General features: G+C 39.4%; 1 protein-coding gene across 1 annotated transcript; it reads right to left on the bottom strand.

Annotated features, from left to right (window-relative positions):
• Positions 1–2,801: 2,801 nt before the first annotated feature.
• SIRT1 (sirtuin 1) lies at positions 2,802–18,741 on the bottom strand. The gene is made up of 8 exons (XM_010195072.1): positions 18,567–18,741; positions 16,916–17,157; positions 15,488–15,640; positions 12,642–12,789; positions 9,342–9,421; positions 6,205–6,391; positions 4,265–4,825; positions 2,802–3,305 (listed from the first exon to the last, which is right to left on the bottom strand). Exons 1-8 carry the CDS (start codon positions 18,739–18,741, stop codon positions 2,983–2,985), a joined length of 1,869 nt encoding a protein of 622 aa, XP_010193374.1. The 3' UTR covers positions 2,802–2,982.
• Between the last annotated feature and the right edge of the window lie 674 nt (positions 18,742–19,415).

The following is a 19,415-nucleotide window of genomic DNA, read 5'->3' as shown; positions in this document are numbered from 1 at the left end:
GCTGGAGAGGCAGCGGAGCTCCTGCAGCTGAGCCTGGTGCCGGGAAGCGGCGCTTTGCTGCCTGACAGTGTTAAGAAAAGGAATCGTATGCAGTAAAAAAAACCTACCGCAACCAAATAACAAAACCTCACTGAAATGTGTTTGTGTGTTGTTTTTAAGGACTTTGGAATTGTGTTTCTTTGTGGCTTTCAAAAAACTCATCTACTTGCTAGGAATATATAAAATTTATAACTTAATTTGTAGCTTGCGTGTAGTTGCTTTGTCGGTGAGTCCGTCACAGGTGACACAAGTGCGGGGCTGGGCTGTGGCTGTGGGGCTTGCAGGGACGGCAGAGTAACCCCAGCTCTGAGAGTCAAAGCAACAGCCACAGAGCACTCGAGTTGGTGTTTCTTAAAAAACGTAGTCCTTTACAGACCTGGGGTCACAGAATCCCAGAACGTTAGGGATTGGAAGGGACCTCAAAAGCTCATCCAGTCCAATCCCCCTGCTGGAGCAGGAACACCCAGATGAGGTTACACAGGAAGGCGTCCAGGCGGGGTTTGAATGTCTGCAGAGAAGGAGACTCCACAACCTCTCTGGGCAGCCTGGGCCAGGGCTCTGTCACCCTCACTGAGAAGAAGTTTCTTCTCCAATTGAAGTGGAACCTCCTGTGTTCCAGTTTGTGTCCGTTACCCCTTGTCTTCTCATTGTTTGTCACCAAGAAGAGCCTGGCTCCATCCTCGTGACACTCACCCTTTAAATATTTATAAGCATGAATGAGGTCTCCCCTCAGTCTCCTCTTCTGCAAACTAAAGAGCCCCAGCTCCCTCAGCCGCTCCTCATAAGGGAGATGCTCCACTCCCTCCATCCTCTTTGTAGCCCTACGCTGGACTCTCTCCAGCAGTCAAAGAGCCACGGGCTGGGCAGAGAAGGGCAGCAGAGCTGCAGACACTGCAACGCCAGCAGAAACAAACACCTGGTCAGCAAATACACCTGAAGTTAACATAGGGAGTGAAAGGAGAAAGGGAGGTTGCTGAAGGCCAACACTGCCTTGTGGTTTAGCAGGTCCCTTTACCTGACAGTGCAGGGGAGCTTCATTCTGGCTTTTTTTCTTTCCTTTCTTTCTTTCTCCAAAGGGGCAGATGGAGGAAAGCAAGTTCCTCTATCACACCTTGACTTTATCGGGTATCTTTTGATAAGTTCTAACTAGAAATTAACAGAAACCAGAACTCAAATGACAATTTTAATTGACTTTAGAACAGAGTGTACGAGTATAAAACACTGGTTTTGTATTTCAAAAGTTGCAGGAAGATAGCCAGTCATTTTAAACAGTCTTCTACAAAACATATGCCAGTAGATTACATAAAAGACACTATATACAATATAAAAGAGCAGAAAACAATCCTCACTGTAAAAATAATTTAAAACAAAGTATTTCAATTTAAAATATCTTCTATAGCACAAACTAATACATTGTGACATGCAAGTGAAAACTAAACATATTGCATTCTTTAGTGTAGCCAAATAAGAGTTGTATTAAATTTGGACAATGAGACAACATGCCAACGTTTTCTGATGAATACAGGGGCTGTTCTTAAATATTTATTAACTGATGTATCTTATGAGCAAAGAACAGCTACTATACATCTTCCAAAATGTAATAAATATTAAAGCAAAGTATATGAACAATGTACATCGTAGAGTTCATTTGGGCCAACGTTGAAAAAGTGGTTTATAGAAAAATGCTGCTTCACCTACTACTGCGCTGTGCAATGGTACAAAACAGTTCTAAAGGCCTGGAAACAACGCACTTGGAAGTTCACAACATCCAGGTTTAAGGCAGCCTAGCACTTGAATATACAATGCCATCATTGGAGCAGCTGCTTTGCTTTTACTGCGCAGGGTGGAGCTCACAGTGGGAAATGGTGTTCCCAGCCTGAGCTGTGACCTCAAACCAAGGCGCTTCCAGGCGAGGTCTCACCTCTGCCTCTGCCTCTGCCCCGGGCAGCGGTGCCAGCAGAGCCTCTCGCTATCCGAGGCAGTTTCTCGTATGTTTGTTGTATCGAGAAGTAGAAAAGAAGAGCTTAATTTTTTGCGCCTTCTCCCACGCTGGTACAAACACCATTCCGACCTCAGCCTCGTGTCCACACCAGAGCCTTGGCGATGTATCAGATGCTATTTTTAATGCCAGATGTGCTATGTGTGACATACGTATCCAACACGAAAAGCTCTGACCACGGGGGATCCATTTTGTTTGACAAGCCAGTACAAGAACTGCGGAGGAGCCAATGTCAACATCGCTTCATGTCCACGGGGAAGCATTAAACTCAGTAACCTAAGCGTTTTCACAGCACTTCTTCAGCAGTCTAAAAACCATAGGATTTCTCAAGTGCTCGCTGTCTTGTTTCCATTTAACTCTCTACTCACATTTAAGTATGTCTCAAACATACAAATTAACTGTTAAAGCAAAAAATTAGCTGCCACAGGAGGTCTTACAAAATGCCAGTGTTTAATGACAGACTAGGCAAGAATGAAAGGTTGAGCAGAGGCACGAGAAGGTTTTAAATAAACCAAACTGTTACAAAGCAAGAGGTGTGAAAATACCATTCTTTGGTCTAAATTAGCTGTTCCCTTTATATTAGTTTAACATTCCAATGGCTTTTTCAAAACTGTTTAAAAATAATATAAGCTGAAAACCATTAAGCAAAAAATACGCATTATATACACGGATGCCTGATCAGACAGATGAACTTAAAAGTGAGCACAGTGACAATTGTTTAGATATTCCTAGTACCTTAAAAAAAAGATGAGTTAGTGTTGAGTGCGCGGTAAGAGAATTTTATTGAAAAAGGTAAAAAACTAAGCATGAAAATCTGTTTCAGTTGCTTATAAACACTACATCCTTATGGTTTTGTTGCTCTAAATTCAGACGTAAACATTCATTCTGACATGCCAAAGCTCCTAATGCTGGTGGAAAGCTCCTGGAACCAGTCTGTGATCGCTTTACAACTTGTTGCTTGCATGGTCGGTCCCTGCAGCTTCATTTGTGTAAGCTGATTCATCAGCTGCCAATTCATCTTGCTCAACTCCATCTTCCCCGAATCCAGGCTCCTCTTCCCTTTCTGGAGCATCCTCATCCTCGATGCCATTGTAGAACTCCTCAATCTCACTCTCATCCTCCACATCTATGCTCTGACTGCGACACGAGCCGCTTTCACTGCTGCTCCCGCAAGAGCTGGAAGATATGATATCGTCTTCCGAGTCTGAGTAAACCTCAGCACCATGGAAAATATAGCGATTGGGTGGGAGAAATAGATACTGAGTACCTGAAACAGAATTTTAAAAGTCAATAAAATCCTAAAAGAAGTTATTTATACAAGCTCTTGCAGACTTCTGGTTAGAAGGTACCTACCTGGATATGGGTACTTTCAACAGTGAAACTTAACTGACAAACTGGATTACATCAGGAACGCATTTATTTCAATGTATGTGTACTTATGATGATGCACAAAACAAATGCTTCACTGGGAAGCTCAGCATTCCGTCCCCCCACCTCCATTTGACACAGAAGAGCATTTAAACTTCGATGTTTAGCAGCTTTTTTTCATTGGTATACACATTCACAGCTAGATTTTTCATTACTTCTAACAGAACTGGAACCCACTGCACAGAGTACTTGACAACGCTTAAAAGCGGCTTTTGCTTCGGAAAGTTGCAGTTTAATACCTGGTTCTCCATCCATGCCGATTTTCTAGTGCAGTAACTCCTTACACCAGTTATGGGACTGCAGACTGGGAGGCTTCCTTGGAAAGTCTAAAGTTTTCCTCAAAGTGTGCCTGGCCTGAGCTGTTGAGATTTGCTTTTCAACCCCTACCACGACTTCATCGTGCAGTTCTACAAGAAGGCTGCCACACCAAATTATGACCAGGCGTGACCAGCTTCTTAACACCTGAGGATCAAACTATCTTTTCTGAAAATGCATTTGAAAGTGTTAGAAACGGATTTATTTTTTGATACTTACCTTCAACAACCTCCTAAACGACGGTATTTTTAGTGAGTATATAATCACTGATTATAAAACCTATTATGAATCACAAAAACATTTCCTACTGGCTTCTCCAAAAGAAAGAAATGATAAAATGATGAGTTCTGCAGTCACTTGTCTGAATAACAATAACCGTCAAACCCCACAGACCTCCTCAAGGGTAACTTATTGCTCTACAGTAAGTCCAGAATAAACATCTTGGCCAAAAAATGCAAAATACGGAAATGAGTTAACACTCACCATCCAGCCTTTTGCTGATCTGTTCTTTTGCAGATCTGTTTACCCAGCACTTCTTCAATATTTCATGTTTTTCTTTATTTTCTCCGTTGTTCGATCCATTTTCCTTCGTTGTTTCAGAGTTCATTAATTCACTAGCAGGATTCTCAGGGCTTTCTGATGATGTCTGTGTGTCCTGACGCTTTTCCTCTGTGCAGGTCCCTTTAGTTTCTGAGGCGGGGTCACAGCTTTCCACCTTACATTCAGCTAGGTGTTCTGAAGATGCCACCGAAGGATCTGGTGGGGTCATTCTTTCTGGTGAACCAGAGTCTTCAGAAATGTTTAAAGGTGTAGGTGGTAGCTCGGCTGAGTGCATTTCAAGCTCCTTGTGCGTTCGTGGAGGCTTTTCTGTTATTTCGGAAAGTTTTACTGAGTTGTTGCAAAGTTTCGTATATTCACTACCTAGCCTTTGACACAATTCATTGATAATAACGTCACAGTCTCCAAGAAGCTCCACGTCAAAGTGTAGATGAGGCAAAGGTTCCCTATTAATTAAGATCTGAGGCACTTCATGGGGGATGGAACCTACAGAGAGAGAATTTAAAGGTGGTCACTTCAGTTTCACTTTCAGCAAAGATCTACTTAGAAAGTCTGATTCCTTGGACTTCTCTTCACACTCTCACTTGCAACAAGACCAGAACAGACAGATCAGGAAGACGACAAGCAAATCTCAGATTTAACAACAGCAGTCTCAGTTGCCATGCCTGCTGTAGCCTATCTGTGTTTCTTCCCCCTATTTTTTACAGCAGAAGTGTTCCTGCACTCCATCACCGAGAAACACGTGTGCAGAAATACTGGCTGCAGCAATGTTTGGTCAGGTGTTAAAAAGACCACTAAAACTGGCACTATAATCTCTTAGAAGAATTGCATTGATTTTGTGCATTCCTTTTATGTACTGAAGTGCACATGAAGAACACACTGCTGGTCAGTAACATCCCTTCATTAGATCAAAATATTTTCAGGTACAATCTACACTGTACAGGGTTGTTCAGCCCATTTCTGACACTGAGGTTTCCAAACCCCCCAGTCTGGTAACCTACCACTGATTCCTCAGATAACCAACTGGTGAAATCCATTTCTAGGGCACAAAGAGCAATGGTTTGTGTAGTGGATCCCAACTTTCCAGTCCTTCCGCATTTCCCATCAGGCTGAACACTACATTCTGCCTCTTGTACAGCAGAGAGGATGTCACTACAAAGGCAAGAGGTGCTGTACTGTTCCCAGTTAATGGCAGATGCTAAGCACGTGTCTTTCTCAGCCTGACACGTGAAGTACCAGTTCTTTAGTACCAGTAAGTCTTTCACTTAATAAGCGAAGAAATCACCTGTGATGGTATTCTCTCTGCCTTCCTGAAGGGCATTTTTCCTATAATGTACAGTAGCAGAGATGTTTTTCCAGATGACTTTTAAAAGCTAAAGGTCCAAATGATGGCATGCTATACAATACACACCGTGTAACGTTTAGTATTAAGTGGTGCCTTGAAACAAGCTACAACTCAGACACCTGATGTATTTGATCTGATTTTCTGATTGTACATTTATCTGTTTAAAGATTATTCCATTTGAAATCTTGTAAGTAACTCTGAAGGCATATTGCAAGCAGAAGAGAAAGGAACTGAATCTCAGAAAAAAGTAATTCAAGTTTTGGGAGCAGTGATAGTTTTTCAGATCATTTCATCGCCCTGAGATCTGCCTGGAGTGTAGAAAAAGCACTTAGAATTTGTTACTTTCTCCATTTTGCATTTCAGCTTTATATAGGCAGTCAATTTGCTTCTTAGAAAACTAGATGCTTAATCTAGTTTCTTCACTGAATCAAGCCAAAAGCATTTCTTTGAGCTCTTAACTGAGAATTTCACTTTCGATCCAAATTTTTGGAAGAAAATATTACCAGAGATAGTAACTTACTTGGAATCAATGCTACTGGCCTTACTTTCAGTGAAGACCCAATGACAATAAGGAGATCAACTTCATTTTTGTCGTACTTCATGGCGCGATGGAACTGCTCGGGTAAGTTCTCTCCAAAGAACACTATGTCTGGCTTCATGATGGCGAGCGGTTCATCAGGTGGACATCGGGGACATCTGGGTACAACCTGCATTACAACAGCTTCTGTTACTACAATTCAAGGCTGCGCCCTTGAAAAATCTTAGATTTTAGCGATTCACAGTGACTTATTTTGGTAAAAGACAAGGAAGTTTCAGTGGTATTTCCTATTTTTCTATTCCTATGTTCTGGACCCAATTTTTCTGTCAATGTACAGACAAGTATACCTTCCTTCCTCTAGCTTGTGGCAACTGCACAGAGAAATAAAACCAGGGCAGTCCTGTAGTCAAGAGGGAGCAACCACACAGATCTACACCACAGTGCTTATCTGACAACTAAGCCGAAGTCCAGAAGTCATCCTCAGCACCTCCTATTCGATTTGGTTTAATCAGAGCAAAAACGTAGATTTCACTGTCGGTTTTCATTATAGGTTCTGATGTAAACCCCTTCCTAATCAGAGGATCTATTGTACAGCTTTACCTCTCTACTTACTCCTCTCCTCCCAAAGGGTACATGTGTTATGAACATAAAGCACTGCAGCAGCTGGCTAGCAAAAAGCATATAGGACAAGATCTTTTGTTTGGTCTCTATTTTAAACTTTTCCAGTTCTTCCAAAAACAGAGCAGAATCCTTGTTCACTTAAAAAAAGTGGATGAGAGTTACGTTTGTGAAGAAGTAGGCTCCCTTTCCTCCTGAAACCAGAAGATTTTCTGATCTCTGGGTCCTCTTCCAGCTCCTTCTGATCTTAAGACTTTTCCAGAGTGAAGAAAAGCAAGAAGGTGAGTGATGTATGTACAGCTAGGATTTCAGTTGCTACTGAGCAGTCTTTCTTCCCACTATTTCAAGTCCTCTCAGCTGTAGTGTTAAAATACAATACCCCAGAATAAATCTAAGGAGCTAAATGTACCTGCAATCCTATAGCAGTCATCACAAGCTACTTAGTGCTATCTAAATGTATAAAGAGATGTATATTACCTATTGCAATGGGAAAATATATGAAGACTGACATTTATATGCGTAACAACCCCCTCTTGTACACAGAATATATGCAAAAAAAAAACCACACACAGAACTTTCCAAGTCAGTTTAAATCAATTTATGGATGCCTGCAGTAGGACAAAAGACAAACATCATGAGTAAAAGGCCCTCCTCTAGTGTCAAAGGACCTTTCCCAAAAATTAAAAAGTCTTTGAACACAGAATCCAATCCTTCTTTGAAGAAAACCTTGTGGGAGGGATGTGTAAGAAGCAATATGGCACAAGAACTAAGAGGTGGTATGGAGGAAACCTTCACCATGTACCCAAGCTAAGGAGCGTCTCGGAACACCACGCTAAAGGGAAACCAACTAAAGAATACCCCAAAAAGGAGCAGATGAGTAGAACGAATCTTGAACTTTTTTCCTCAGATCTTTACATATTAGAAAGAGAACTCCTAACACACAAACAGCTGAAACTTTTCTCAAGCTTTTGACCGTGCTGTCTCTTCTGTTCATGTTAGTGAGGCCTTTGCACTTGCCGTTGGAAGCTTAAGGAGGTAAAATAATTGGCTCTATATTAAGAGGAAGATGAGACAAAGACCTCTAACTTTTGATTTAAAGGGACAAATAATATTAATAACTCTGTTTCCATCATCTCCTGCAGAAAATCCAATGACTTGTGACTTAACGGATCTCTTAGAGCAACTGAAATCCTTATCTAAATCATCTGAGTCACTGTAATGGGCCCGTAAGTGCATTTCAGCATTACACTAATCCCGAGCTTCTCCGATAATCTTCAGAAAGGTCATCAGTAAGGGGGAAGACCTATTCCAAGAGCTGAAATTGATACCAAAAAGTTAAAAAGCTAAGTAAAGCCAGGTAATGGCCACTCAATTGCCTGGGGTCCTCTTTCTCTCTAGAAGTAGCACTCACCCTAAACCCCACCACCTGGGCTAATGTATTTATCTATGAAAGAGATACAGAACTTCTCATTGATTATTGATGTTATCCATACATCAAAAACAAGGTTATGCTGATTGAAGAATATCCAAGTATTGATGTTTTCCATCTCTTGGGCCTTTTCTTCCTAAATCTGAGACTCTGTCACTATTTCTTGATGCTACCTAAAATAGTCAAAAGTAAAGCGACTGAAAATTGTTTTACTCGGATGTTCTGTGTGATTTGTAACTGCTGCTGCTTCTCATCCAGAAGGATGGTTGTGTACAGCAACCAAGAGAAAGAATCATGCTATGGGGAAACCGGCATGTTCTCTTGGGAGCGGCAAAAGAATGAAAAGCAAGAAATTGGCAGTTTTCTAACCAGAAGATCTCAAATGATTCTGTCTATAATGCACTGAAAGGACATCCTGGCAAAAAGACGCCAGCTAAACTCACTTCCTTGAGAAGAACTTATGGAGGGACTAGAGCAAAGGACAGGTAGTAACTTCTGCCTTGGCCCTGGAGCACTTCACAGCCAGATGTGGGGAGTCTGGAATACAGAACAGTTCGAGAGTCCTAGAAAGCAATGTCCAACATCTCATTCGATCCTCTTTCTCTCAGAGGCTGCTTTGTAGTTAGCAATTTCTCTGTGCATCATCTACTGTTTAAACTTATTTTTCATGTAGGTCAATGCTCGAAGAGCAACCCATGTTATATAAATAGCTAAGAACACTTCCTTGGTGTGACTGTGAGTTCAGATTAACATAAGAGGTATAAACCCAACTTTCCACTTACCATTTCAACCTCTGCTTTTCAGGGAGGTGCCATTAGAAATGGACTCTTACAGTTTTGTCTTTTTCTCATTACCTAGTATTTGCAGTATAGCATTTGAGTATACTTTTCAATACTAGAGGAAATGCTAAATACAGATAGGCACTTTTATGAACACATGCAAAGATACGTAGCCTTTTACAAGCAGATCTTTTAAGCAATCCAAGGTTGGAGTTTGGGTTTTTTGTAGGTTTTGTGGAGGTTTTTTGAGAGCTATTTATTAAAAGATGCAGTGAGTTAAAGTAAATTTTTACCTGATTGAAAATATCTCCTCGAACAACTTCACAATCAACTTTGTATTTACAGATCAGGCAGGAAGCTGTTGCAAAGGAACCTGAGAGGGAAAACCCATATGGTAGAAATCAGGATTTTCAGTCATTCAGATTTGGTCTTTTTGCTGAAGCTGTTCTGACACAAAGGCTGTTATATTGCAGTGCTACAAAAATCAGTCATTAAAACGTAGTTTAAATTAAGAGAAGGTATTTGTACTACTAAAAGTAGTTCTTCTAGATGTTAGTCAGCAGAAATCTTGTTTTAGGAGCAGGATATACCACATGCATGTCAACAAAAATTGTGTTGTGTCCTCTCACTCAACCAACCTGTGCAAACGTATACAAGGAGGAGAACAGAACCTTCCTTTGTCCTCTTTAGACAACTAACAGTAGTCCCAACAGCTCTGCAAACAGCAGTAGCAGGACACGAACCCCTGTGAACTCAAGAAACTGTAGGGCAAAGTAACTACAAAAATGCGTTAGCAAAAACTTTGCTATAGGTAACTAGATAGCAGTATTGCTCCTTTCAGCTGCAGTGAGAAGTTACAGCTATACTGCTCACACTGAAATACTGCTCTGAAATTGGTACTCAGCTTAGCCAGTGTTTATTATTTGTCAAGACCGTGTTAAGTTGGCTGCTCCATCCAGTCACTTGGTAGCTCAATCTGGCCTGTTTCTGACGGAGCTGAAGGTGATGCCTGAGTATCTGGTAGAGCACTTCAGTTTCTACCAGTCTAAAGGCAAAGCTTATCAGGTGGCTGACACACACATGAAAATACACAGTGTGAAGTCCTTGTGGCAAACTAGAGTGACCTTTTGGTGTGCACATGTCCAGGAGAGACAGGCCTACAAGGCCTTTTATCTGTGCAAGGAATAATGCTAAAAGTTGACAGAATGCTGATGAATAAAGTGGAAAATTGAGAGATTTTCTCCTAACCATGAAACAAGGCTTAAAAAAGGAATAGTTTGGGGATCTTTCGGACCCTGCATTGGAACGTGCCACTCATGCAGTAAAAGTCTGGAACTCTCTAGTTTCCAATGGTGATAGATGAGAGTAGTAAGAAAGCCCCGTGACTATATAATGTACAGGGGGGTACAAAAGTCTCTTTTACAAGGAAACTTTTGGAAAGGTAACCGTTAAGATGTTGAATGCTTTGCAGAACCTAGGAACAGCTAAAAACCTCTGGTACCAAAACTTTGTATGGAGTATTATTTTAAGCTACTCAAACCAAAGATATTTTCTGCTCGTAAGCCATGCACAGCAGCCAACCAACACTTGCACTGCTAAATGAAGGGATTCTGGGGCTAAGTACAACATCAAAATATGTGTTGAGGATACTGTATCTGGGTCAGACAAAGAGAGTGAAAGCACAGAAAAACTTGGGAGCAGATAATTTATGAACAACTGGCGGTTCAGGTCTGCTAATCACTGCTGGCACAGAAAGTGCACGGCGTCTGAAATGCTTGCTCAGCATTGCAACTCCCAGAATTTGAAGGGTTCCAAAGACTACAGGAAGTATGACAGTAACTCACTCATTATAATTTGTTTATAGTAATAAGTCTTTATACAGTATGTTAGGGACGTGTTTGTTGGGCTAGCAGACCTAACGCTGCCTAAGGCACCTGTTGCTGCCTACTTGCAACTCTATTATGTGAGTTATTTTACACCATCAGAAGGATTTGATCAAGAAGTTATGCTGCCCCATGCATGAGTCACATGTAGCCAGTAGGCCATTGCCTCTGATCATTTAGCTACAGCAATGCCAAGGAATATGATCTAATTCCAGACATGCTGGTTAAATGCCATAGCCATTTTAAATTCAGAAAATGTGTCTGAGATACAGTAGTTTTTATAGTAGCAACTTTACTGTAGGTCTGCACTATGAAATGAGTTCAAAGGTTCACATACAAACTCCTCAAATCATTGCAAAGTGCCTTGTCATTCAGCACTCTCATCGTTAACCTGCCATTGCCACAGCTAGACAAAAAAGATGGAATAAATACAGCAGTATGAACCCTTACATAGCAGAGTTTCAGTTTCTCTTTAGAGCCACTGGTTAACTAGCACTTCTTAAAGAGCAGCATAACAGTATGTCAGATAAAGCCTGATGTGCTCAAAACAACCTTTGCTTATTTCCAAAGGCCTCAAAATCTTTAAGTCCATAGCACGTTTTACAGAATCTTTTTAATTTAAAGTCAACTTACACAGGATGTACACTAAAGATGGCCTGAAAACTAATTACTGTAGTGTGCAACTGAAAAAATGGGAAGCTTGAATGTGGCAGTGACGTGCAAAAACACAACCACGTAAAGAGTTCAAGATGAATACCTAGTACAGAATGACAAATCAAAAGAAAACGCACGGCACACCAAGTACAAATGAAAACTGTCAGTAGCTTTGGGTTATTTGACAGATAGGGCTCTACTGTGTGCTGTCTGGTCACCACAACAGAACACCATGCTTGCTCTCATTTGAATAAAGAAAAATGACAAATCTGGCACTGAACTAAGCTTTGTAGATAAGGACACCAAGTGAGTTTGGTCCCTGGAAAAGCTGGAATTAGACAGGCCTTATGAACATGCCAACACTGCTTTTAAGCAATTTATTTGCCAGAAGTCTATTAAACGTGCACTTGAAGAACTAATTTTCTGCATCCTTTCCTTAAAAATGGATCCTTGGCCATTTAGATTGATGTTTGTAAGTCCGTGGAAATGGAAAGCTTATCAAGCAACTGATTAAGAGAGGCTACTTGATTTGGTATCGTAACTGCAGAATGTCTGTGACACTGAAGGTGTACCGAGATGATGTTCAGTCGCACTGAACTGGTAATTAATCCACAATATTTTACGTGAGGTAAAGTCACTGAAGTGTCAGGGTATTTTAAGATTTCAATGGAATATATTCCGAATATAGAAAGAGATAACAGCTAAACTCTGTTTCACTGATAGTGAGAGGGACATAGGAAAAGACTGATTTCCACACTGTTTCTCATACATAAATATAAAGAATCACCAAATAAATTTTAAAATTTAAGGTCTCAGCCTGTGTGAACAGGGTGTGGATCTTCACTGATAACACAAAGACCACCACTTATCAAGCATAACTTCTGAAAGAAGTATTTCCACTTGAAACACTTCTGAGTTAAATACTTAAGCTACCTAAAAAGAAATCAACATTTTAAAAGCAGGATATTTGCTGCCAAGAGATACCAATTAAAGAAAAAAAATGCACCAGTAAAAATTATTCCTACACATACGAAAAGTGAAATTAAAACCACTCACCATGACACTGTATTATCCTTTGGATTCCTGCAACCTGTTCCAAAGTGTCTATATTTTGAGTGTAGTTGCGAAGTAGTTTTCCTTCTTTATCCATCAAAGCTATGAATTTGTGACAGAGAGATGGTTGGAACTGTCCTGGATAGATTTCCTAGGGAATTCAAAAGTACATTAGAAAATGTAAAGGAATACATAACGTCTTTATTCCAACTCTAGCAGTTCACACAGAGCTAAATATTATCAATAATGACTATGTCAGCAGTTAATGTTGTCACTCCCTTTGCATTTTGCCATTTCTCTCAGATCCAACTGTTCTTTCAACAGCTAAGCTGAGTCAGGGCAATTTGCTCCATGCAGAAGTTGGTATTTTGTTCTTCACACAGCATAAAAGCAAGGTTTAGGTCTGTTATGAAATAGGAAAGGTTATTTTCCTTTGTAAGTGTCATGTAACTACAGCATTTGTTATTAGAAACATACATGGTTTAACTGCAGTCAGACAAAAATTTAATGAGGAATCTGGATTCTAGTCTTTTGGTTTGAGATAAGCATTTTTTACTTGTCAGCATTATCAGCAGCCATTCCTGGAGGATGGAAGCCCAGAAAGCAGAACACCATTGGACACAATGGAGAAGACAGGTGGTACTCAGACCAGCTGTGCCAATTTAGCTGGTTACAACAGACATAAAATTAAAACCATGCGGCTTAGCAGAGCAGTTCCTCTGTGCCTGACAGATGCTTAGCCTTTCCTTTAGCTCGAGAGGAGGTAGGTACATATAGAGAACATATAGAAAAATATGCAGGCACTTTTGTAGAATGGTTTGATGTCTGCTCACAGTGAATGAGGACCTTGCCAAAAGGAAAAATTAAGTGCAGGCACCCAGCTGAAAGCTTCACAGTAGGAACCTGTGTAGAGCTGACCACCCTGGGTGATACCTCAGGTTGCTGTGCACCAAGGAGGACAGCAGCAGCAGCACTACTGCTGCTTCTGAGGAGCACTTACTCAGGGGAGGAACTTCAAATTCCAGACCCTCTGCCCCTCAGTCACTGTCTCGCCACTGAACAGCAACCGGGCTGGAGTCTCACCTGGGAAAGTGAGGCCTTATTACAAAAAAAGCACCAGACTTATTGGCCAAAAGTCAGCAAGGAGGAGGCTGCTGCCTCCCTTTACCAGTGGATACTTAAAGCTGAACCAAAAGTTCCAGCACAACAGTGAACTGTTAAATTTATCTTTGTGACAACTCTGCCTTCAGCTACCATACAGCCTAACTATTAACAAACAAAAAAGACTTTTTGAAAGCATTTGTTTTTCCCCAAAATATTTCAAGTTACTCCTAATTCTGAAGCTACATGGGACTTTAGAGTTAAACTGCAGCAATGATCAATGATTGCTCATAGAGCTACTACCTGGCTTATATTAATAATCACGTATTCATGTGGTCCTAACAGCTTTTGTATCTCAGCCTGAAGCAAGACATGTTCTGCCACTGAGCTCTGCCAGTTTATGTGGCCATTCTTGACCCCTAGAATTAACAGAATGTAAGATTTCATGAAATAAATCAATACGCTAACTGCACAGATGGACAGAAAAGGAGAAGCAGGAGAAATAATTTTAGTAAAAAAGTATGAGCCATATAGGATTTGGACTACTCTGGTAAAACCAGAATAAAACCTGCATAGACAGGCTTCAAGTAGGTTAGGTTGGGTTTTTTTGTTGTTTGTTTTGGGTTTTTTGTGGGTTGTTTTTTAATATTAAAATGTCAAGGAACTGAATATACTAATAAGCATCAAAATATGTTAGTATCTAGATAGGAGGCTATCAGAGAAAGCCAAGCAGCTGAAGAATGCATTGATTTTTCTTTTCCAATCTTTAAAACATAATAAAGCAGTAGCATAAATTGTGAGTGAAGGGAAGAAGGTGAGCATAATCAGTAGTGATTGATTTTCACAAGTCCTTCCCGGTCCTGTAGTAATTCTTACAGTATTTGGGTTTGTTTTTCCTGAGGAAATTCCAGACTAAACACAGTTATTTTTTGTTTCTACATGTGTCTATAGCTTCTACAATGCTTTCTTGTCTCCGATGTGTACTCCCTACTTTTTAAACTGTTCAGTATCATTAACATCTTTACAAAGAAATACTGCGTTCGCCCTTTTAAGTGAACACAGTCCCTGCAAAACAGGCTTTAATTCTAGAAGATGTACAGATCCTTGTGACAGCTATATCAAAACCTGAAACAAGAAGAAACTTACTAGTGCATGAAACTGCTTTACTCCTCTTAACTGTAAATACAGTGATAAAATGTGAATGTATTGTATGACGTTGAACAGCATGCCACAGCAAATCAAATTCAAACGTAACATTCCACCTCACACACGTGCTGGCCAAAAGCTTCTCATATTCCTTCATTTTTCAGAGAAAGTAACAGCAGCTAAGATTACTGAGGTTTGCTCAAATAAGTTTTTATTTATTGTCCCTGAAATGAGAGACACTGTCTAGAATGGTTGTATAGATAATGAATTTATAACAGGAACAGTAAAAATAAACTTCAAAAGACCCAGAAAGTTGCTAAATGTTTCTAATAAGGGTAATAGGTGGTTTGCACACAATATAGATAATATGATTGATATAACACTGATATAAAATTGATACATTGCAGAGACCTCTTTAAGGAGTTATGCCACTGAATGAGACCTCTCATTAAAGCAAATTCTATATATTACCATATTTTTCTATCTTGCTTATAAAAATGACAAAGATACTATTTTGTTAACAGAAGAATTTTATCTGATTTATGCATTTTAATATTGTTAACTGTCTTTACTGACCAAGATAAGAACTGTTGGAAGCATACCTTTGCAAACTTAAAAAATGGCCTGGGATCCTTTCTGAAGTATTCTATATCAAACATTGCTTGAGGATCTGGAAGGTCTGGGAAGTCTACAGCAAGGCGTGCATAGATGCCATCTCTTGATCTAAAGTCAGGTATTCCACAAGACACAGACACCTGAAATACATTTTTTGCAATCTGAAATAAGCAAAACTACATATTGGGCCATTAAAGACTTGCTATGACACAAACTATTTGGGAAACCATAGTTCTGTATGCTCACACTGCTCAGAGACATTAAAACCAAAACCAGTCCGGGTTCTCTGTATTTATTTCTTTTTTCCTCTTTTCTTTTTTTTCAGACCAATATAAAAAAAAATCCCAAATCACAAGCAGAAGAAACAGCACAGAAACAAAGTCTGACAACTGAACAAAAACCCCTTTAGTACAATCCATACAGGCAGTAACAGGACACCACACCTTACTTGTACTGCTAGAAGTTCTGTAAGATGCGAACAAAAATCTAAAAGTGTTGCATTAAATTTGATCAGTAAGCATTCATTGATCTTCCAGCTTAGAAAAATCAACCACTTTGTCCAAGCCTTTCTTTTTTACATGCTAACTCTAACAGATTTTTACTTTCAGTGAACAAACCCCTTTTGATAACTAAACATTGTTTATCAAAGCATTGTAGTAGTCAATAAAGACTAAAAATTATTGTCTCTGACTACCCCAAAATACTACGGGAAGAGGAGGAGAGACAGGAGTTGATAGCAATTATGGAGACAGCAAGACTGGGTAACAGAAGTGCTTTTCCGACAAGCTGATTTGAATTACTCATCTGTTCTGCAGGGTGTTACACCCTCTGCGTATGAACAACAGAAGCAAAGGATGATCAACTTTTGTATCACGTATATAGGCTTAAAGCTGCAAACGTACAACAGTGAGTAATCTTATTAGTGTCATAAAATAGCGTGTTAGAAGTAAAATTCAGTCTACTGAAATCTAATCAAATTCTCCTTATAATCATACCCTCCTGACCCTTTTCTTTCTCTTCTAGTCCCTCTAGCTCCATCTGGTATTTTAAGAGATCCATTGAGATTTTGTTTAAAAATTACCCTTGTTTCAAATAAAAAAAATGACTAGGACAGAAAATGTTCTCGAACAGCTAGATGTAATGTAATTCCGTAACTGTTTTGAATGGAAGCAACTCTTTAAGAGTCTAAATGTTTAAGAATATTTTCTTATGAGAGCTCTTGTAATTTCCAACTTAAGCTCCAGTCTTGCAGTGTGCATCGTTCTAGTGAACAGCTGTGCCTCCTCTTCCCATCTACACAATTATTTTGTTACGAATGGTGTCAGGGTCACATCACCTGCATGCTGTAAAGCACTGGACAAGCGTTTAGCAAACTTGTCTGTATGTTCTCTCACTGTCACTGCAGCAATACGTACCCCAGCTCCAGTCAACACCATTATTTTTTTGCATTCTTGTAAAAGTTTCACAGCATCATCAATAGTATTAATATCTTTCCGTTTTTTCCTTTTTGGTGGTTCTGAAAGAATGTTTATAACAATTTGCCACAATGTCATATCATCCAGTTCAGGTGGAGGGATTGTTTCTGGTAGCAGGTCTTTCAGAATTGTCCGTGGGTCTGTACCTAGCATGAGATGCTGCTGAACAAAAGTGTAGGGACCTAAGAAAATTTAAAAAAATAAAAATATTTAAAACTGAGTAAAGTATTTCAGATTATTATAATCGTTGTCCATTTATTAATGCTTGTTACTAAAATTTTATTAATCAAATTTAATGATTTGTTCATCAAAACCCTTTTGTGTTTTGGTCTAAACTCTGAAGTGATAGTATAGCTAAGGTTTTTACTTATTTATTATCTTTATGTTAACCCATGAAGTATTTAACAGACATTTATTTGAGGTAGAAATCCCAGTTCAGAGCAAACTTGATGGCTCTTAGAGGTCACTTATTTAGCAACAAGATTTTCACAACCTGTCTCCATTTTATGGCTTCATTTGTGTTTTTCCAACATTTTGTAAGGTATTTACAGTAATAAGGAGAAGAGACAAGAAACATACATGTATGTTCTAGTCGTATTATAAAGCATTGCTCTAAAGAGAGAAATAGGGCCCACCAATCCATGGATTTCTGTTGCCTTTTCAGTCGTCTAACACTAACGTTTTCAGACAGGACCTCCTAAAGCTATCAAATCAACCTTTCCAGAAACACTTGAGAATAGAGTGGTAGAAGAAAAATAGGTAAGTCTTAAGAAGCTAAACTGGCTTAAGAGAACCCAAACAGCTATCACTAAGGCTAGTTATAAAACACACAAACAATTGTTACACATATTCACCCAGGAGATACCAACAGTGATTCTGGAAAGAGGCACCAGCAAAGACAACATGGGCAGATTTTAAGTGCCATATCATGTTGTCATAATGTGTTCTCTTGCTGCTCTTCTTATCATTACTGGCAAAATGAACACTGGGGTACTACCACGCCTGTGTTAAGACCAAAGACCTCAAGTCCCAAGCCCATTGTACCATGGAAGCCCCTGTTCCACACAGGTCACCAGCGACTGTAGCAGTTACCTCACCTCTGAACAAGGTGAGAACTTTCTACCAAGTTCCTAACTGCCATGCTTATCTATTGCTAATATGCAGTATATATGCAGACGAATAATTCCCAGACTGATGCAATACTTACGACAGTGAGCCCTACAGATTGGCTAAAATCATAAAAGATTAATCTTCTTGTTCCTTTAAGTATTAATGCTACTAAGTAAATAAGGTAAAAATGTGCCATAAATCTGTTCAGTTTAGTGAGTCTGTGCATATGCTTTTAATATAGATCACAGCAGGGTATCTACACAAGAAAGACATAGACAATTTTAATCAAAATACAGCAAGTTTAAAGAGGTTCATTTTTAAACTGCTTAAATAACGTACAGAGTACAGTCAACAACTCTAAGCTTGCTCAAAAGCAGTAACTGCCATTTTTTTGCAACAGAAGAAATCATTCGAAGACTGGGAAGCATAAAGTAACTGTTCAAAGGCAAAGAGCATCTAAGAACATTATACAGGCTTCTACCTATACGTGGTCTCGGGGTCCAATCACTAGAACTTGCATGTGAGGCTCTGTCATCTTCATCACTATCACAGGAGTGAAAACCATTGGCTATGATTTCATCACTAAAAAGGAAGTTATCTGCAAGACAGCACAACAATGATGGGTTACACTCGAGCCAAACGGCACAGGTATACATTTAAATATATCACAAACCCTAAAATTGTATGCCTTTAAAGTTGATTGCAATGAATTACAAATAGGCAGTTTTGTCACTTAGACACAGAAAGTTTCTACTTTTTTTGAGTTTATAGAGGGGCTCTCAAGCCTTCAGTAGCTTTACTGCAGGATTTGCTACCTTAATACTGGGCTGTAGTGGGCTAGACGTTTACCTTAGTGAAATTCAGGACATTAAGGTTTTTTATATGTTAAAAATAATCCAAATGTTTTAAAAGTACAATTAAAAATTAATTTCTCTTACAAATCCTGCTTCATTCAGCTGAGAAACTTTCGTTAAATGAAAATGCATCACCATTTATAGAAGAATCTTTGACTAAGTTTTACAAGCACATCATTTAAAAAACAACTAACACAAACATACAATAGGATACAATCAAGTTACTAAAAATGTAATGACCATATTTGAGTTGTGACAAGAAATGTGCTACCCTGAACCACCGACAGTAAGTTCTACTCATCCATTTTACCCTGCAGCTGGCTTTGGCTGAAGAGTATCACATAGTTCCTTGAGCTCAGCTTGTGGCCTTAAGCCAGAGTAACTCAATCTAACTTCATCACGTATCCAATTGAAGGAGTGCAAAAAAACCCGAGGTGCTTGTCTTACAGCAAGCATTACTAAGCTAACATTTAAGG

This window comes from Mesitornis unicolor, unplaced genomic scaffold (assembly GCF_000695765.1).
Source record: "Mesitornis unicolor isolate BGI_N332 unplaced genomic scaffold, ASM69576v1 scaffold43041, whole genome shotgun sequence".
NCBI lineage: Eukaryota > Metazoa > Chordata > Aves > Mesitornithiformes > Mesitornithidae > Mesitornis > Mesitornis unicolor.
The sequence above is the reverse complement of the archived record's forward strand: the minus strand, read 5'-3'. Positions and strand labels throughout refer to the sequence as shown.